General features: G+C 39.5%; 1 protein-coding gene across 1 annotated transcript in view; it reads right to left on the reverse strand.

Moving 5' to 3' along the window:
• Positions 1-1,018: 1,018 nt before the first annotated feature.
• Positions 1,019-22,206, reverse strand: part of ITGA9 (integrin subunit alpha 9) — a 230,434-nt gene continuing 209,246 nt past the window's right edge. Inside the window, exons 27-28 of the mRNA XM_055804642.1 lie at positions 21,662-21,781; positions 1,019-5,900 (exon numbers count right to left, since the gene is read on the reverse strand). Of these exons, the coding sequence (XP_055660617.1) occupies positions 5,802-5,900; positions 21,662-21,781 (219 nt within the window). The 3' untranslated portion in view covers positions 1,019-5,801. The remainder of the gene's footprint in view (positions 5,901-21,661; positions 21,782-22,206) is intronic.

Here is a 22,206-nt window from a genome sequence, read left to right on the forward strand (position 1 = left end):
GAATGCTTTCTTGACCAAGAACATTTATTTATACCTCGGAGGGTGCCAGCTATGCCAGGACCCACATCTACTCACAGCTCTCCTACCGCCTCTGGCTTTGGGGTACGTAGAGCCGTGGTCTTCCACCGGTACAGATGTGCTCTGAGGCACAGGTTAGGTCCTGACTCTGCCCAGCCTTTCTGAGATACTTAGCCAACAGCCTAATGTGGAGAAAGCACAGTTTCTGTATGGCTGGAGAACATTTAAAGACTTACACAGAGTGTCTCCACAACAAGCAGGGAACAGAGCCGAAGATGAGGAAAGGGAGAGCCTGAAATTTCACGTCCAGTTCTTAGATTTCATTTTAGAAGCAAGGTTCAGGTCAGTTCGTATTTTACCACAGAGGTTTTACCCATCCTCAAAATGAGGAGAAAACTTTGATGTGACCTCTAACGGGTATTAAATAGAAAGAGGTACACCACAGCCACACGTGTCAATCAGCTTTCTTTACTGCTTCCATCCAGCTTCTACTCCCTTTGACAAAGTAAGCATGGGGATGTATGGAGTAAAAAAAAATAAAAATCTTTCAAATGTATTATTTAGCTACCCATGGAATATAAAGCCTTGCAGAAAAAATACACGAAGCTGAATAACTTGACTTCCAGTCAAATTCATATAAATTGAAACAGAACTTAAGTTACACAGGTTGACACTTATCATAAGGCAGTTATCACCACCATTGGGGGTTTATTTGATGTTGATAGAGCAATACTGTTGAAATATAAATAATTCCAACGGCTATTATTTTATTTCCATGGTTTTACAATATTGTAGTCAAGCTACTTTTACTCTTACTCTCCAAATAGCTTGATTTTATACAAGTCACAGAATTATGACAAAAGATGTCCATTATCCACACACAGATAAACACATGCACATACCATTTAATTCAAACATACCGAGAATATGTCTCACCCAATTAATGGAAAAATACTTCAGCTGGACAAGGAAATTAAGTGACAAAATGATATTATTAGGATAATTTTGCAGCCACTTTTTATTCCAAAAAGTTGTATTTTTGTAAACCTGACATTTCCAAAACAGTGCAAGTGAATTAGAATACAGGTGAACACAAGCTTCTAAATACAGGTGACATCAATGAGTGAACACATTCTTCCAACCACAAGTTCACAAAAAGAAACACACAATTTTACAATACATAGGAGTGACATTCTAAGAAAAAGGAGTGACGATGTTGCAGGTGCCCTACTGCATATGCAAACCATGCTCCAAAAGCATTTATAGTCTTCATGCCAGTTTAATCAATGTACACTAAATGAACGAAAACCTACTTTCCAAGAAACCCTAGCAAGCGGATGAACTTGGACAAAGGTAGAAATTAGTTCCATAACTCCTTTATTCCTTTACTGAAAGCAATATTATATATTCCCACGCCACACGGATACTATGCTTGGATGCTTGAAACTTGTGCAAGACTCCAAAAAGTGCCCATAAAAAGATGACATTCGAGAAAGTCGATGCTAAATATTGCCCAAGACAATCTTTGCGCCACTGTTGCTTTCAGCAAGCCGAGCTACCTGCGCATCACTGACTCGTACGTACGATCCTTCCCACTCATGTGTCATATCAGCTGTCCTCGCTGGTATGCTTGGCATTGCAAAAGCCTTTGCCACTTTGAGATGAAAGGATCGCTTAAGTGGTTTACAGGCCTGGGGTTCACATCAAGAAAAAATTCTCTCTCAGATAATCCAAGTGATTTGCGAGGCGATTTCGATGCAGAGACTGCTCCAGTGTTTTCTACAGTTTGCTGACTTCCTCCTTGTAATTGAGCAAATTAAAAACTAGGTTTCTTCAGAAAAACATAGCTAGTATTTTCATTAGCTACGATGGCCAAGTACCAGAGTATACCATTGGCACAGTCTCAGAGTACACCACCCCTGCTCCTGCAGGGGTGAACTGATGGAAATTCACCTCCAAGTAGACGCTTGGTTTTCAAATGGAATGGTCACAAAACACACTGTGAAAGGTGGCAAACGTTTTCAGCTCTCAGGTATTGAAATTAATCCCTGTGCTGTGGGCCACAAAACTCCGCAGTGACTGTGATCTTGATATCAAGATGGAAATTAAGTAGGGCTGCAACAGCATGGGCTATGTGTTAAATGAATTTTCCTCTAATATTTTTTCCCCTTTCTTCCTGATCATATTTTACTGAGATTGTTTCCTTCCTACCCTAAAAGCAACTTCAAGGGTACTATCTGTAAGAAGCCACCCTGCGAGCTTCAGGGGTCAAACAAAAGATCTCTCAGGTGCCAGATGACGCATTTGAAAATGTTACAGCCCCACTTCCAAGCTTCCATCTGCATAGCTCAGAGCCAGTGCAAAGTCAGACCGCTGCAAAAAGAACGCGATGCCAATTCAGCAAACCTTTCAATCAAATTTGTCCAAGGCAATTGATGGCTTTGTCCTGAAATGGATTAACCAGAGAGAACCAGTACAACGACTTGCCCCAGCTCTGCCTGCACAAGCAGTACAGCACAACAAAACTCACAAGCAGCTGACAGATGGGAACTTCCAGAGCCCTGGAAGCAATTTCCAAAGTAACCATGTCTCTAGTTTTTGATACCATTACATTTATTATGATTTCTTAATTAAAAAAAAAAAAAAACCCAACAAAAATCAACCAGCAGATCTATAGCCCAGCTATTTCCTACACATTCTTGGAGTATATTAAGTTTTCATAAGATTTTTGCGTTAGAAACTAATTGCAACCAACTGATGTTAGTGGGGTGTTTTTGTTAGGTTTGTTCGGTTACTTTTTAAAGAGTGGAACAGTGCATCTACAGGACTTTAATACTAAGCACTGGTATGTTTCATTGTCAAATCTGACTATCCTAACTGGAACCAAGCAAGAGCGACAATGGAATTTGACACCAAAAAAAAAAAAAAAAATAATGAAGAGTATACACGTAAAAACAAAAGCATCTGTGACAACAGAACTACTGAGTACCTAACAGCGACGCTACTAAGAATTTATGGATTATTTCAAGAATATGTCACTAATCTGGCCAACAACTACATTTTCACTGTGTGACAACTTGTGCTGGATCAAGAGTAGACAATTCAAGTCAGAGAGCAAAAAATTCCAGTGTGGGCAATATCAAGTGGGATTTACATTTATTTGTTTTTTACTATAACCAAGTAAGAAAAACATTCCTTGCTTTGAGTAAAAAAAAATTAAAAATTGTCCACCACAATATAAAATGCTAAATGGGCATTTTACCTTTTTAAAGTCTTTTCTTCATATACTTTAAAAAGATGTTCCAAAGGAGTAAATGATCTTGAATTTTAAAATATTGCATTTTGGCAGATGTGAAAGTAAATTTCTGTTTAGAAAGTGGAAATGAGGCATTAAAACTTTTCAAAGTGAAATTTCTCTATTTTTGGATAGAAACTTTCAAATTCAGTTAAATTCACAACTAGTTTCACTTGTCCCCTGAACTATTTTTTCAGCAAATTTACTTTTTGATAATTTGGGGATGGTAGTAGTTTTAAAGAGAGCAGATACTGAAAATTCCTTCTAAATAAATGGACTTTTTTTTTTTTCAGCAAGTATTTTAAGTAATTTCTTATTCAATTCAGAGTTGTGAATCAATCTCATGTCCAACTTCTGTCAGTCTTACGGCTTTTTCAAAACCAAAAAAATAGATACATTAGGTTTAAATACTAGCAAAGCTAAGTGATGTCAGAAATATCATTCTGTGAGGAAATCAATAGCCTCTAATACAACAGTCAAAGGCCATCAGCCTTTTGGTTTTGCATTCTGATGAGAAATCTGCAGTCCATTACACGTGGTTATAACAGGATTTTGCCTCAGCAGGTTTTTTTTTTTCAGATTCTGGCTTAAATATTCATTTGTCATTACAAAACCTGTCAAATCACCCATGATTGTTTTAAGGAAGATAACTGAATAGAGTAATAGCTTTTCTTGTCAAACGTTGAATCAATACACTTCATTCATTCATTTAAAAACCATCTTCTGCCTAATGGGTGCAGATAGTTAAGTTAATAAATATTGATCAATACTATAGTAATAGCAGGCACTTAATGCCAGTGGGGGGAAAACAGCAAACAGGAATACGGATGTGTTTTTTTTTTTTTTTTTTAAATGTGAAGCTGTAATGAATTTGGCAAGGAGGAGTAAGAATAAGACCTGTTCTCAAGCATATTTCTTGTATGTTCTCTGCATTCAAGTTTCCAAACTTCCAGCAGTTCTTTTACCTTACCCTCATGGAAGGAGACATCCTGCAACCATTCATTCCTGTTTCTCCTCCACTTGCTACCACAGAGCTCAACCCTTCTTTCCCTTACGTGGATTTTATGCCAACCAGACATTTGCTTCTTATTTACACAAGGTGCAAAGTACAAGTAGAATCTAAACCCAAGTCTTACAGAGTTCTACTATTCCTATTCAGAAATACAAGGGCTTTTTGAAAAAATGTGATTGAATTAATTACAACTAAGTTTCTTCTAATGCAGCAAATGTTCTACTAAGGAATTACCAGTGAACAAAGTGGCAATCTGAGATCCAGTAACATCTGCACCTTGACTAAACTTCCTTCTTAATGCTTGAGGAAGGATGACATTCAGTACTTGGAACATACAGATAGGGAATCTCAAGACCGAAAGATTCCAACATTTTAACCCTTGCATCTACTTATCTCTCTTTAAAATCACCATATAAACAAACTCAAGACTCCTGTGTAAAACTCACAAGGCAGTCATAACACTTGTAGCTTGTAGCAATTTATCATTTGCTTTGATAGCAACAGATCACAATCATTAACAGTAGCGTCATTTCATTATTGTTTTTTAATTCCAAGGAATTTATCAATGCCATAGTGGTTGGCCCAATTACATCCCTCTGGTATCTCAACTGCACAGTCCTAGACCATTATCAAGTACTAGGGACTGCAAGAGAAACTTCCCAAAGGAAAACATTCTGTGATGCTCTTTCTTCAGTGAGCCAAAGCAAGCTACAAGTCTTGCTACGTGCCACCGAGGAAGCATTTTCATCCTCTCCCATTCAGGCCAGTAAAGGATAAACTCAGATACAGAACATCACATCTGTGTCATACTTTAGGTTCTATAGTTTATAAACCAAACACCGAATTCAACTCAAAAAGAGAGATAGAGAAAAGACTTTGGCTTATTGCCATTAAACGGTCTATATACAGCATTACCAAGCCTTGCAAATTAAGTGTATGAGGATTTCAGCTATTTTTATCTGCAAATCTCTCTTTTTCTCTCTTGTGTTGAAGTTTAAAAGTACAATAGGATTTTTATATATACATATATGTATTTCCAAGGATTTAGCCAGATATCAGTGCTTGAGTGAACTATATAGCTATTCAATAGAAACTATAAAACATTGATACAAATATAAAGACATAATCAATATAAAAAGCTTATATTTATAAAAAATATTTTTAGGTAACAGTCTTCCCCTGAGGGTATACCACATAGTTGGATTCATAAATATTGCTCTGCACTGCAGCTTGGTTACCAAAGTTCAAAGTTCAGCTCTTAAATGAAGTGTAAATCGCTCCAGTCACCTGACATGGCTGCAGTGGTTGCCTCAGGATATGTTCCCTAGCTTGTTGGAGTGATAAAGACACAGCGTCAGTGGGGTCTCCGAAAAATCTGGAGAAGATTCCTTCTTCCACATATGGAAGATACGAGAGCAGGACCTACAGGCTAGCAAGCGCGTGTCACATGACTGGGCTTTAGTTTTCGTGGGCAGTTCACTGATTTTTCTGGACCCAGTCCCAACTATCTTCATTCTCCTTTCTGCTCTTTTCGGCTTCAATAATCTCTTTGTACCTCCGGCGGAAGAAGCCCATCTGCAAATCAAGAAGAGATGACAGCGGTAAGTAACAGTATTGTTAAATTGAAGCTTACTTTGTCAGAAAATGGTGTGCAGGAAAAAAAAAAAAAAAGCACAGGTGTTCATATCTAATTTCTCCTAGTGGTAATCTGGAATCACAGCTCCTTGTTTACATCAATATGAATGAGATCAAACTGGGTCCCAAATCCTCACAGGTACTCTGCTCCTTATTGATGAACTACTCTGAGGGAAGAGCCCTCTTATATGAAACACATTTTTAAAAAAAATATTATATGAAGTATTTCTAATAAACACAGACCAGAAGAGGTGAATACAGGTTTATTGGTTTCACATACAGACTAACGCATAATCTGGATCTGAACCTAAAGCCAGGCTAGCACCTGGGTCCTGAGTAAATGCTGCCAGAGCTTTATGAACTGTACTCTCAGTGTCCACAATGGCACAAAACAACAGATCAGAGGAATACAGTGCACCCACCTCCCAGCACCCAAATTCCAACTATCAGCCTTTCTTGTAAGAAACTCTTCCAGAAAAGCCAGCATGGTCTATTGTCTATCACAGGTTCCCCACCACCGTTCTGAAGAGCTCTGCTGCCATTTGGCGTACCTGTCTCCAGAAGTATCAGCCCACTGCTGTGTGCAACCACAGGTACCTCTTCTCCTGCCAGTAACCACTCTAAGTTCAGGTCTCAAATTCTCTATCTAAGGATCATTTATCTTTAGATGCTTTGGAGGAAACCGATAGCTACAGGCTCTTCTTTTTGCTAAACAGCTTCCCTCATTTCGGTGTTACCAGTTGCGTAATCTACAGCTCGGAAGGCAAAATACGAGCCTGATCCTACAAAATGTGGAGCATCAACAATAACTCCTCCACAAGCTTTCAAGATGCTGCAGGGCAGATAATCACTTTTGCATATCTCCTTGTTTCATAAACCTTTGTACTTAGTTAAAGAAATGCAAGTAGTTTTCATTTCAGTTTGGATAAAAACTTCTCGTATCCTTGGCTTTTTAAGTCTTTCAAATAAACAAAAATGATTTTAATAACAGACTTTGGTAAGCATGCAAGAATAACTCCTCAAGCTTAGCAGTGCACTATTGAGAACATTGAATCAATATTTTGTTCATCATAATTAAACATTTATGTAACTCCTACCACTCTAAACCTGTTTTCTTACTCCTGCTGTGTAAAACATGATGCTTTAGTCTTCCTTTATCAACCAGTTATTGCCATTCTTTATTCCCAAATTGGCTATATGTATGAATATTTTGTGCAGTTTTGTCACTGCTAAGTTTCTGTTAAGTTGGGCTTTTCAGTTTCAGTTCTTTAGCAACTTTAATTTTCTTCAAGTACATTTTAATTCAGAGAGGTCTGAAAGACAGCTTGTTCAAAGTGCTGAGGGTGCTTCTCCAGCAGAGCTTCCTAAAGCCCAGGTCCATGCCAGTGCCCCCAGATACACCCTGAAGGCACAGCAACATACGACCAGACACACACCGTCCTCTCACCACCCCACGCCTCTGCCGCTTGGCTTCCGTGCAATGGACAAAGAAGCTCTGCAGTGTGGCCTAACAAGCCCCTTGTTTGGGTAACCGTGGACCACAGCCCTGGGGCATGCTGTTAATCTAGAGACAGGTGCACCCTGCTGAGTGCATAGATGTACATTACACACACACCTACAACCACTTTAAAAATACACAATACGTAGAAATACACATAAATGCCTATGATCTCAATTTTACAGAGGTCCCATGACCTTCTGGAGGTCCCCACTAATAACCGGAATTAGACTGTAAAAGCCCAATTCTCCAGGAACAAATGTTCATAGTCTTGTGTACAGACTACAGACATTGTCTCTTTCCCATCTATCATAAGCAAAGCTTTATCTGCTGCTCAAGACATGCAAATGCATGGATAATGGTGGTTCTGTTCTGAAAAACCACCTCACAAAAGGGACACTGTTGAATTTTGGAGGGCCACGTCTCCTTCACCTCCCAGCATCTTTCAGAACACTGTATGCAAGGATTCAGAAAAAGAAAATTAAAGAATTTCCCTGGTTCCCTGTTTTTCAAATGTGCTCCAGAAGTCAGATCAAGTTCTTTCTTTAGCAGAAAAATATTGCTACTAGTAATTTTTGTACTTGTACCTACAAGCTGTACCAGTGCAAAGGATGTATTTTGAGATGTCCTCAAGACAGCACCATCATAAAATCCCAGTGAAATTTCACCATTGATGCCAACATTCTTTGGTTCAATAGAAACTTAGAGCAAATAGCACGTTCCCCTAAATTTTCATAGTCTAAAATGAAGGTGAATTATTTTATTGATAATGGAAAAAAAAAAAAAAAAAAGCATAAGAACCTACTCCTTCGTTGTTCTGCCCCAGTAGGATTAATCATAGGTACTTCTTTTAGTCACAGGAATCTACAGATACTCCTTATATATGCTCAGGGAGCAGATGTGTTGAAGAAGTGGGTGCCATTTTTGTATTAGCAGTTTTTATAACAGACCTACATGCTCTGCACATTAGAAAAGAAAACTGCCACAGGACTTTGTTTCCTAAGATTAACAAGAGAAGTTCAATTTGTAGCTTTTAAAAACAGGTTTTAAACCCTTAAGGTTTCCATTCTTCATGCAACCACATCCTTGATACAATAAAATCCTCTCTTGAAGTTATAATCAAAATTATAGAAAGGCTTTTTAATTTCCTTGAGGGCCAAACAAACAAAAGCAAACTCCTTCCCACTGTTATTTTAATAAAAATTGTCTGTTTGTGAACATCTGCTTTAGGAATTATCTTTAAAAGTTGGTTATGATAGTATTGGTATTTTAGTGTTTTGTTTCTGGATACAGAATGTTTTTGTATAACTTTCCAGTAGGGCAAAAAAGTGAGCTGAAGACTATAATAAATATTAATGAAGCACGAAACCCTACATCTAGAGGTGACTCCACTACAAATCTATATAAGTTTACTTGCTGTAAATGATGTGGATAATCTAAAATTATGTAGAGGACTTAAATTAAGTGCAAGCAAAAAGAGAAACTGGACCTTAAAGGATTTTTTATTTTTTACCCTTTTCTTTTAAATAGTTATCAGGGATTAGATGTATTTCCCATCCCTGGAAGGCAAGGATGTGCTTTGTTATGGGATACTGTTCCTTAGTGTTAACGCTGTATATTTCCACTTAACACAGTAGGGTCCCTATCATCACCAGAAAGGGGTTTTCTTTGTAATGGCTGTGAAGAAATCACAACATAGTCATTGTCTCACCAGAGAACACACAACCCACATGTTCATCTCCTTACAATAAAGTGATTTCATAAAAAATGATAGCAATATTAACCCATATGGTGAGGGCAGATCAGTGCCTGTGGCAAGCTGGAGAGAACAAGGGAATTTAAAAGACAGTGAGGAGATCCAGGGGTAACGAGGAGGAGGACACTTGGACTAAAACAGGAGAACTGATGCAACATGGGACCAAGTATACACTGGCTCTTTTGTCACTGGGGCAGAAGTGACACCAGAGGATCCTTCTTCTGTGGCTAATGCAAAGCCCTTAAGAGGACTCATAAAACCCAGCGAGGACAGCAGTGCGGGGACTCAGTCCTGGATTTCATGCAGGGAGGAGAGGTCCTCAGCTTTAACAGGAGCATTGCTGTAATGTCACTTATGGAATGGCTGTTTACAGGGGGGAAATAGTCTCCAAGTCATGTTTCTTGGGCAATGAGTCTCTAACATTGCTCAACATTCCCAGACTTTGCTTTCCATATATACAGACATATGCATGTGTGTGCATGTACACATACTGATGTATGGAAACGGCAAAGGAATGCCCAAGTCCAGAGCTGTGATCCCATCACACAGTCTGTGAGTTCGCACCACCACATCCAAGGAACAGGCTGATGACAATATTTTGATGGGTAAACATCCGACTGGGGAAGGCACTCATGAGAGGAAGAGCAATAGCAGAACACGTAGGAGGCAAGGAAAGGGTACTGTGGGAAGCTGAAGGGTTACAATGGAAGAAGAGGCATCAGCCACCAACGACAATGCAGGAAATGAAAAAAAGCGAACGACAGCCAACATTTCAGAGTTGGGTGAAAATTATTTGAGAACACTGAGAAGGCCCTCAAGTTACGGGCCTTTTGGGTCAGTGTGGCTGAAAGAAAGGTCTTGGGAGCGGGACACTGCTCAGCATGCACCGTGCTTTACTCTTAACCCTGGCAGACTTCACCAGAGGGGAATTGCTGTGCCAAGGGCACCATGTCCTACTTTGTTTCTTCTGTGTGCAAACACAAAGGAGAAAGAGGGCCATGGAAGACTTTGGGGATATAGGGATAGTCCCAAAATTCTGGAGCTATCAGTGTCACTCACAATGTGTTCCTACCCCATGCCAGGGAAAGGAGAGAGCATTTGAATTGTCTGTGAATCCACAGAAGTGTTTCACATCTGCCATGATAAGCAGCAAAGATGTCTGCTTGCTTTTAAACAAATCCAAACAAATTCAGGCAGAACCAAACAAAAAGGAACGACAAAGCTGACCTGGTCATTATCGGAAGTTACAAAGAGCAACCCATCCTTTCTGGAGGTTCTTCAAGTAAGTATAAGCTGCTGTAAATAGGTGGCTTAGATTCAAAACCTGAAACCATCCATAGGTTTTACACACATCCTTTAGTTTAGTTATTCCAGCCCATGTACCCTTTTCTAGCATAACCTTACTGCCATCTACAGTATATGCTGAGCAGAAAGCATGCTCCTGGCAAAACTGAACAATAAAGCAACAAAAAAAATCCGTGTTACTCGTAGGCTGGGAATTTACACCTGTTATTGTGAAGTTATTTCTTGCCATGCGACAGCACTGTCAAGTCCTCTATTTCATCTTGAGTATCTAAAGCCTCTTTCACTAGCACACACAACTCCTTCTAGCTGTCAATGTCAGGTTTAAATCCCTTAAAAATCACAGAAAAGTCACATCTAACAAAGTTGCATAAAATTGCATTCTTCAAGCACTCACAGAAACTGTAAGCTTCCATCAAAGTGATTTCAAAGTGTTGAATTAACATCACAATAAATTGTCTTTTTTTCTGCTGCTATCTTCTGCACATCTGAAGATTGATCACTGAATTACTGGACATTTTATATTTTTGACGTTTAGAAAAATATACATTTAGCCAACATTTCCTGTAGTACCATCCTGTGACTATCTCTCTAGGGTGCCAGTTTTAAGTATGTTTGAAGAATGATGATATTACAAAATAAAATTTAATCCGTAATTGGGAAGAAACCCAAATCTGATCAGAGGGCAAGCAATATCACTGCCTTTCTTATATTCACTGTTGGGTAAATGTCTAAAGCATCTTTATCATGCCCAATGAGGTTTATTCTCCCAATCAAAATAGAAAGAGAAATAGTTTGAGACATGGGCCATAGAAGAACGGTTATGGTTTGTATTTTTTTAAAAGTCTTTTTCCCATTAACGTAATCCATTAAGAAAAAAAAAAATTGATAAGAATAGTTATACACTGCTATACAAAGAAATTATACCTTGATTTACAGTAGTGTTCTGAGACTCTAACTGAGCTAGGAATAGAGGTTTGTGAAATGTAATGTTCAAACAGAATCCAAAACTACATCAGATTTTTGCCACTTTGTACAATTTTTTAATTCTCTAGTGTATATGGAGGTACTAAGCTGCACACATAAATTATTGATTTTTATCAATATGATTCTGCTGACAAATGCCTTCTAATAGAGGATATTGACCATAGCACAAACCAACAAGTAAGAAGGAAAGAGAGTGAAGTAAGCACTGACACAGGTGTAACAAAGAAACAAAAATTTAAGAATCACTGAAGAAATCTCCCATTGAACTAGGTTTTGACAAGATATTTTGGGCTTACTGCCTTAATGACAAGATGTCTTTTCTCTATTATACAGTTTTTTCATATACTGCAAGCACTATCCAGCCATACCTGATGAACAGTCTAGGCTTATATCATCAATCTTTGACTGCTGCACCTCTTTAATCTAGGCAGAGGTCCCAAGCTATTCACCTTGTGGCCCTTCAGAAAGAATTAGCTTACTCTTCTGTCCGTGCCCCTTGGGCACTTCTCTCTTCTCATAAACAGTACCACAGCTAGAAAAATAGGCAGCTTATCATGGTTCAAAGATAATCCAGGAACCTCACCCCAAGCAAGATGTCACCTGTTGGAAAAGCAGCAACACCCCCAATCTCTGCAAAGCAGCGCTGCTGGGATTGGAAGCATGGAGTGTTTACCCATGCAGAGACTGATCACTGGTTAAGTGCATCTCACTTTACTACCACCAAGAAGGCAGGAAAAAGTACTTTTCACTTGGGTTTGCATGGCCCTGGATAATTCTGGCAAGTCACGAGCTCCAAGAGGATGCACTATTTCCTTCCTCCCAATCAAGGAACCCTGGCCACAGTACAGAGGGGTCACAAACAGATAATGTGTATCAGCTTTTCAAAAGGAGACTGGCAAACTGCCACTGCCTAGACCCCCCTGTGAGGAAAAGGAATGTTTGGAAAGCAGCCACAGGTCCTGCCTTTAGTTATAGCAGAAACTGTATATGTAATATAGGAAGAAGGATGATAGTGTAGCTAAGGTAAGTTCATGAGTACTCCAGGGGTCTGGCTTTGATTATTGTCATTCATTGACTTTGAGATGCAAATCCCTTAACTTTCCTGTCATGTAGGTCCTCATTTCCTCAGTGGAACATGTACCTGTACACGTTTCATGTACATGAAACACGTACAAGAAAATAAATACATGTGCTTCAAACATCACCATTCCACAAGTGGCTGGTGGGGGTGTGTGTGTGTGTATACACACACACAATACATACTTTGTACATATACACAATGCGATACGTACTTACTATATGGGGAACTAGGCAAAGAAGTCCAGCAGCTTGCACAAAGAGGCGGTTTCCTCTACAAACATTTTGCTAAGCTACTATGGAAGAATTTGGTACCTAGCATCTGTATCTGTTCCCAATGTATTACAACAGAAAGACATTGCTATGGCAGAAAAGAAATAGCAATGTACACAAAATTGTACTGGATTTTCAAGTTACTTTCATATAGCTTGGCTAACTGACTTAAGATATTACTGTTGACACCTAGGGGGAAAAACTGTAGTCCTGCATAGATTTTAGGAAGAAATTTATTTTACATGCTGAAGTAGTAAAACAAGCAGTTTTTAAACACACAGTTTTAGGCAGTTACTTTGTAATGTTGAAATAATAAGAAAAGTGCTCTTTTTTGCTAAGAACAGTCAATCATTTCTTAAACTTAGCTCAAGCAGTCATTAAACAAACTATTAATTTAACCAAATGCTTTATGTCTGTCTCGAAGGCCAAATTTTCAAAAGCCAGTCACTAAGGCTAGGTACCTCAAGGCAGATACACAATTCTCACTAGCAGCATACATGGAAAAGATGCATTTAGATGTGTGTCTGCACACAGAGACAGACACCAGTACATACAATCGCATTTAGTAGTTTGGCTTTTTTAATGTAACATGCTTTTCTGTTGTCACTGATGCTCAAGCGTCACCCCACTCTAAACAGGAAGCCCAGTCATCAATAATTTGTCCCTCTAACCACTTCTCTGCAAGTTTTCTCCCAGGAGTTGTTTAGTTGGCTTCAATGGACCTACTTGCTAATGTGGTGAATAAAGCTAGTAGTTCTGGTGTCTACCCTTGGAATATCTTTACCACGTAGGTAAGATATAGCCTGCCTCAGACACGACTCATTCACCTAGCATTTGGTTCATTTGTGCATACATAATATATTTTGTTAAGGACTTAGTACTTAGAGTACTTTAGAAATAAGGAGAACTCCAGTGACTGGACTTCTAAAGATCTTTCAGTGCTGAGTTCTGGTAGCTTGAGTTTAATGAAAGCATGAACTTCTTGCAGGATGGTAACACTGTACAGTCACTTGCATGACAGATGTTACCAATATGCTTATAAGTGTAATCAAAGAGCGAATTAGCCAACATTAAAACTTATAAACATTTCTAAATAGTTTAAGGATTTTTTCCTATTGCAAAATTTTACCAAGTAGTTTATTTTAAAAAGAAGTCATAGAATGAACACAACCATCATCCAAAGTTTATCTCTGATTATCAGTCTCAAAAATGAGAAAGAACATAAAGTCTAGTGCATATATGTCTGAACAAATTATTATATACTGATTTCTTAAATCTCAGCAGAGAATAGGGCAGTAATTAGATGTATACTTTCTGTAAGTGCAATTAATTTAAGACATATCTCCATCCACATTTTCCATTTCCTCTCCAAACAAAAAAAAAGAAAAACTACTGAAATATTTCTGGCTTTGTTTAAAAACCAGAGACTAAACATTAAAGACTATTTCTGGATGCAATAAAAAGTAGCTTTAAAATCATATTTTGAAACGTTTGGCCTGCCAGAAATATTTTAATGAAAGTTCTACTATGTCCATAATTATCAGAACAAGTTACTTTCATGCGTTTAGCCTAACCAGGAGGAAATGGCTATGGATGGTGTAAGTCATAATACAGCATTTCCCACTGTGACACCAAGCCTAAAGAGAGAATTCAGACTATGCAAGTCACATTTTCACTGTTACTGGCATTTGGGTCTGAGGGATGCTAACAACTTCCAGTAAATACACATGTTGCGTTCCGGCAGTAAGGAACCTTGGAACCTTAGGTACTTATTTGCAATTTTGCAGTCTACACACGTATTCTTTTTCTGGTTTGGGCTCCTGAAAATGGTGGCTATATTTCTACTTTTCAGAAAGACGTTCTGAATCACATCACTACCTTATCTTGCCAGTGGATTCAGTTTGGTCACACTTTGCCAGGATGACAGCAACATAGCTGCAATGGCTGTGATGGTCTCAAAGTACCCTGGCATTGCACAGCTCTCATTTAGAGGACACTGAGACCAGAGAGAACACTCAGCCACAACACTGCCGTTGTATGTTTACATAGCTCATTTTATCCAGAAAGATAACAGAGGCATTTCACAAGTACTGGACACACACCACCACCGAGACGTTGCCAACCTTGCTCTTGAGGGTGGTGAACAAATATTACATGGCAGCCAGCAGACTCACTGGGGAAGGCAGTGTTTTGGCTACAACAGCAGCATTAACCGTTTACTTGTGTAGGAACAAATAAAAGATGCCCAAACGCAGCCTTCCTGTAACATTCAGCCAGAATTCAAAAAGCACAGCAAATCACCCAAATAATCTACTACGGAAAACCCAACATTTGAGTCACTGTTGCAGGAATAGACACCTTTTTGCCCTCAGGAAGCCAAGAGTCTACAAACATTTTGTGATGCACACTTTGCTACAGGAGAAGGAAATACAATAAAACACAGTTTTGACTGTTCTTTAAGAAAATAAGCAGGCTTCAAATGATCCACCTAACTTCTGCCTGGTGAAACATTTAATGGTGAAACATGAAATTTATACAGACAACCAACCACCTCCACTGCCCCATTCCTTCCTCAAGGTTTCTCAGCTGCTTTATGTAATGAAGACCTATCCATGTCTGGGAAATAATATGGGTTTGGTTTTGAGTCACAGAAGTTAATTATCAACTGACTGTATCTTTATTATAACAGGATAATTTTGAAAAAGTCTAATTCTAGGCCTACTGAACCTAGAATTTGTGTCAAAAAACCAGTACCCCTAGAAGCCTACATACGAGATAGCAAGTAACAACTTACTTGAAGCAATTAGATAAGTGGGTAACAAAAGCAATAAGATGAAAAGTTTATCAGAAAAAACTCTACAGAAAGCCATGATTTGAGGGCTACAGAAAGAAGAATTTTGGAGAATACAAATGAAGTCCCAGTTTTTGCAGTTTTGATGGACAGACAGGACAGGTATGACCTGTGTAGTTACTACAGGTAGGGATCACACTTTAGTAAGTGAAACAAGCTGAAAAATCAATTAAGAGAACAAAGTTGGGCAGGAACTTGGAAGAAAGTGTGAGAAATTAGTATTGACATGGTTTTAAACTGAGGAGAGATAGTAGAGAAGAAAAAAAAAAAGAAAAAAACAAAGTAGTATAGACCTCTCAAGTTCTAAGGCACCTGGTGCATCTATCTACATCTCTACAGCGAAGACCTTTGTGAGCTGTGAAATCCATCCTTCCCATCACTCGTCACTAGTAAGTGCTCTCTCACAGCAAGTTGAGCTAATCACCTTGTTTATCTGAACTTCAATTATAGTCTGAATTTTAAAGCATCACCATAGTAAATAATGGTTTATTCTTGGAATTATATGTACAGAAAGGAAGAAGCATGCGAACTCTGAATAAGCACAACAACTTTCATTAGGGATATGAAATGTCAGTCAGTTTTAACAGATTTCTCTGTCCCTACCTCTAAAACCAACATTTGAAGCTATACAGTTGTGATAATGGCAATAATTATAATAATGTAATAAAGACTTTTTAAATTGAAAAGTGTTCTTCCTGGAAAGATTACAAACATAAATAGATTACAGATATATAGATATAGATAGGTATATGGAGAGGAGGGAGAGGAAGAAGAGAGCGGGAGGTGTAGCAAACACTTCTCCTATGCTCAAATCCGAAGAGGTTCCTTACCATAAGTGAATGTGCCTATTCAACTCTGGGAAAAAAAAACCACCAACCAACCAAAACCCACTACCAAACAAATAAACAAACCCCTAAATACTTTTATTTCATTGCAGAGCTACTACTCCAAAACCTGGCCACCTGCAAAGAGAGTTGGTGCAAGGACTGACCAGGAGATGGTAGGTAGCCTCTGCCACCTGAGCTGTACGTAGATAAAAGGGAGAGAAAATGTTTTAAGGCTTGTAACACAGCATACAGAGCAACCGCCGGCAAAGAATAAGTGCAGAGGTTTTTGGCTGGGATTTTTTTTTTCTCTTTTTTTTTTCTTCTTCCTTTTTTTTTTTCCCCTCTGCTGGAAAATGGTGAGCTGTATGTAAAGAGACTTAATGTTTGAGGCCCTAAGTAAGGGAAAGTGTCACCTTTCAAAAAGGGGAAAACAGCGGGTTTTGCTACATAGGTGAAATTCAAGTTAGCTTTAGCCTTTGTTAGCTTCAGATATTTTCTGAATGCTGAAACAATATGTGAGGCAATGGCAACTACTCCATGTAGGAATACAAGGTGTTCTTTAAAAGACATCTGTGCACTCACAGAAAAAAGTCATAAGGCTTCTCTAAGCAAGAAACCCAAACATACCTTTGAAAAACCTGCTTGGGTTTGTTCAGTTTTTTGGTAGTTTTTTTTGTTTGTTTGTTTGTTTTTTTTTTTTTTTAAGAGCTTCATATTTCATAAGGAAAGCTTTATATTTCAAAGTTTGTCCCCTAAAGCAGCGCTAGCAAGCAGTTACAGCCACACATACCATCTCTGCTTAAATGAGGACTTTGCTAGTCCAGCACTTGGTAGGATTAATGCTCCCTGTTAGAAATAACCAGTTCAAAGCCTGCACTAACTCAGCTGAGTAGACAGAAGTGTCTTCACAGTATTTCTCCTAAAAACTAAAAAGAGTCTTCAAATGCTCATTTTAAGAGAAAGGGCAAAAACATTCTGTCTAGCACATACTGAAGAGCAGGAACCCTCTGGCTAATCAAAAACCAACATACGTGGGTGCTATTCTGCTGGTCCTTCTCTCTGCAATCCCGTCAAAGATCCAGACTTTGGAGCAGAAGTGTCTTATTACATAAGGGAAAGCCAGAGATCAACTATTTACCCCAGGAATACAAAAGCTATAAAACAGTGCTAGAAACCTCATTTTAGACAAGTTGGAGCTTGGATACCAGAGACAGGCTCAGATAAAAGTCCAGCTCCTGTGTTAAACGTGCCACAAAGAAACAAAATAATGTTACTGCAATGAATATAAAAACCTTTGTTTTGCAAATCACTTCCACAACTGGCTCCACAGATCAATCAGCTGCCCAAATGTCCAGTCCGGTACTCGCTTACACATCCCCTCTTAGATATCCTCTGGGTACAAATAATTATTCTTTTTTCTTTCTGTGCACTTTATCTAAAATGCATTAATCTAATTCACCCCACAACTCAAGCCAGTTCAAACGCAGAAACTTCAATCCACCGCCTTGTAAAGCACTATTCTTATTAATAGAATATTTATTGTGTTATGATATATCACGCCTCAGTTTTTCATTTGCACGGAGTATGCCAGTTCCCCCCTGGGTTTACGCCTGCATAAATCCGCAATGACCGAAGGGGACCTTGTCCCCACACACGGCTGCAGTCCTGACATCTGAGGGAAGCGTGTGTGGGAGAGCACTCCCCAAAATAACCCAGCCACGACTGCCTTTCCCTTCTGAACTTTTGCCAGTGCTTGTGAAACCACGGGCTCGGCTAGCACATGGGTAGTTGGCCTGAAGCAAAGAGACCTCCTCCCCTGCTCCACTCTCCACAAGCATCTGGAGGCCACCAAAGAGTTGCAGGCCAATCTCCACAGTAAAAAACAAGATGTATTGCTATGGGCAACAGCATGAGAGCCCCCCCTGCTCCTCTTGCACATGGGAGACCACAGACAAGACGTGAGTGGGGAGAGCAAGCTGTGCTGCAGAGCAACCGGAAAAACTGGGAGCATGTCTCCATCGATGCCTGCACAAAGGCTTCTGGAGTGGATGAACAAGATACGAATAGCCACAAGTGTCAGGATAAAACTGGGCTATCCAACAAAATAGGCAAAAATGGGGCCAACTCTTGCCAGCCTGCCTTACACATGGCATCTCGTGGAAGTCGGGGAAAAGCTGCTCACCCCCTCTGAATCCACACACACTTAAACCAGAGGAAACACGGTGTCTACATGAAATACTAAAATAAACAGAGAAGCAAAGCCAGTTGAAAACTGATCAAGTTTACGCTAAAAAGCTCATTATGTGTGTATAAATGTGGCTGTGGTCTTGCATGTGAATAAATAAGCTTTTATTCCAGGCATTTAACATCACTTCCATTGACATGGACCCTCTAAAGCGTGGAAATTTAGATTCAAATTAGGATTTTGGGCTGGAATGTCCCCGAGATCTCACTCCTGCTAACGCCGTTCATTCTACCAGTGTGTAATGTGAAATATTTACACGTGTTCTAACATCTTCCTGCAACTTCAAGGAGCTGCTTACTCCGTTCGCAGAATACCAGCGTGTTTGAGGATTTGCCCGTTGTGTTGCACCACTCACAGTGCAGCCGTGCACACAGGAAGAGCATACCTTCCACGGCAGGCTGTCACAGCCGCTGCCAGCAAGCCCTGCGCTGCTGCCACTGCTCAGTCCCCTTACCATGGGTTTGCTCCAGCTCCTGCTCTGCTTTGTGTAAACAGCTGCCTTCCAGGACCACTCTAGGTTCAGCTCTAATTAATTTCTTAATAAAAATACAATTTAGTTCATACTCTAGTCCTAAAATGTGGGTCATTTCTAGTTCTCACTAGATGCCCAAAACTCCATCTAATTCAAATCTGTTCTCTCATTCCACACTTAAAGACTAAACCACTTCTAATGTAAGTTGGTATTTTTACTGCTTCACACACAGACTTTAGGAATGACTGTAGGATATATTTGGCCAATTTTGTCTAACAAATATTTATAATCAGACAATTAAGATTCCTCTGCAGGACTGCAACTTTCCCATGTCAGTTTTATCTCAGGCAACTTTAAGATTGCCAGTAACATTAATAAATATAGCAACTACTGAGTGCAAAGTATTACTTATGTATATTTATGTTCCAGACTAAGACTTAAATAAAAATACTGGCTGATACTAGCAGCTACACACTTTTAATCAGTTTTCTTTAAAACAAAACCTGAATTTACTGGTTCCTTTAGTAATCATGCAACTCCACAGATAAAGCCCTGGAGTGCAGCTGACAAAGCCTGCCTTTTATCGCCATCTCTGCCACAGGACTCTGGAAAAAGCACCTCTCCTTCCTTTGCCTCTTTAACATGGCATGCAGAAAGGGTTATGTAAGCCTGGTGTTAGTTGTAATTATTTGTTGCTGTCACTCAGAATTTCCCTCAGTGATTTCATGCAATGAAACGGCACTTGCTTCATGGGTACTAGGATGATCCCTATAAAGTTTTAAAGAGCTCAAGTCTCAAGATAAAGCCAGGAAGCAAAGGACTGTATTAATTCTAGTGGAGACCAAGAACTGAACTTCTGTCTGATTCTCATAGAAACTCTCAGTGAAAGGTGCTATTCCTCTTAGCCTGCACATTTTCAAACAGTTAATCTAGTGCCTTTTTACCTTCAGGAAATGAAGCATATGAAATCAGTCATATAGGTATCAGTGGCAGTAACTCCTTTTTCAAAACTGTGTGCCATTGCGACATAAAACCTGGCCCTCTTCCAATTCACATCCAATTCACATTTTTCCATTCTTATGGTTATTCTGCCATCTCAACTGCACAGACTTTTTTTTTTTCCCTTCACTCTTTCTGCCACAGAAAACAAAAGCATTTCCCGCATGCCAGAAAAACAGAAGTTACAAGATATTCTAGACTGTGGTCAAACATTGTTTTCCAAATGGGAAGCACAGTCAATTTTGAGCGAGCCAGTATATGCTTAAAAATCTTCAAAACTAACTAAAAAATACTTTACATCTATAACCCATACAAAACTTATATAATATACGAAGTAAGTGTATACTCTGTAACACAGCTATACACACATCTGTATAACTTAGAATAACAACTGCACGGGCCCGTTTTTTGCCCAGGTTTGCAAATCCATTTCACAGCCTCACGACCTGCAGCGCAATGTCCTTTCACAGCACATCGGGACGGCGACCTCCAGTCCCGGCACAGCCGGTGAGCAGAGCCCGCAGCGCACATGCTGCTAAACAGTGCGAATCAGCCTGCTGGACCTCCGCCACGGGAAGCAAAATAAGGTTGGACTTGTTCCCACATGTACATTTGAGATTTACTTCTCTCAAAGACAGTCCCTGACCTTGACCGTGGCCTTTTAAATTTATGGATTGGTAACAGGGAACTGAGGAATGAAAACACTTGAAGCTCCTTACCCTTCATATTTACCACACCAGATGGCTGCTGCTAAGTGTCAGCATCAGCCCAGTTTTACCGTGTAACAGTGCCTGGGTACAAGAACTGTATCTTATCAGAGATGGTGTGAAGGCTGGCTTTTAACAGGTCCCTGATGCTTCTTGCTCTGGTAATGCATTTCACTCATCTGGAACTCTTTGTTTGAAGGATCTGAAGATTTATTGCTGGATACTCCTCTCCCCTAGGCATTTACCTTTTGAAAACAGTAGCTACCAACTGGATTTTGCTAGGCAGGCACCCAATCTTTTAGCTGGTCAAAAAAAGTGACCTGATTTTCAGGAATCCCTGTTGAAATCAGTGAGCCTCAGACATCAGAAAACCATAGAGATATACCAAATATCTAAGTGCGAGATAACAGCAGGTTTCTAAGAGGCATCCTCACTTGTCCTGAAATGGTATCAGAGACTTCAACTTTTAATAGAGGTCCTACAAAAAAAAAAATAAAATATCCACTTTTCCACTTCTCTACAGCACGAGTGTCTCCCTGTCTCTCACAAAACCCTGGATATGAAAATATTTTTGCTGGCCAATGGCTCCTGTAATGGAGCGGACAATTATTTAGTTCCTAAAGCAAATGGATGTTAAATGCAAGGGTGAATTTATGCTTTTTTTCCTGGGACTAGCCTTGGTGTTTACATTGCATGTGTTACCTTACCTTCCATAAGAGCACAGCCAGCAACAGGAAGATGAGAATTCCCACCAGCAAACTGATGGCAATGATCCATCCGACAACATACCCACGAGGCTCCAGATTGTGCAAAGCCTCAAAGACCACCTACAAAGCAATTAGAAAAAGATCTTTTTATGATTGGAAATTGTATTGTTTTCTCATGTACTCATCTTATTAAACACATTGCATGGTGGCCTCACTGATCATGTTTTGTCTGCCAAACAAATACGGAATGTGAATTTCATGCTTTCCATTTATTTTTTGCAAGGGATTTAAAGCTTTCAAGTGGACTTTTGAGTAGGCATGCCTTGGATCCAAAGGATATCAGCTTCCACTCCAAAAAAACTCTTAACACTGCCACCCCGCCCCCCCCACCCCAGACAATGAACTTGTTCTGCTGCTGGGCCACCAAAGGTGCACAAAGGTTTGCATGAAAAACTCCATCCCTTGGATTGGCAGGAATGGCCATGACATCTCACATAGTTTGTCTTACTTATCACATTCCCAGCCTTGCCAAACAGCCCAATGCT

Source organism: Falco peregrinus, chromosome 5 (genome assembly GCF_023634155.1).
Source record: "Falco peregrinus isolate bFalPer1 chromosome 5, bFalPer1.pri, whole genome shotgun sequence".
NCBI lineage: Eukaryota > Metazoa > Chordata > Aves > Falconiformes > Falconidae > Falco > Falco peregrinus.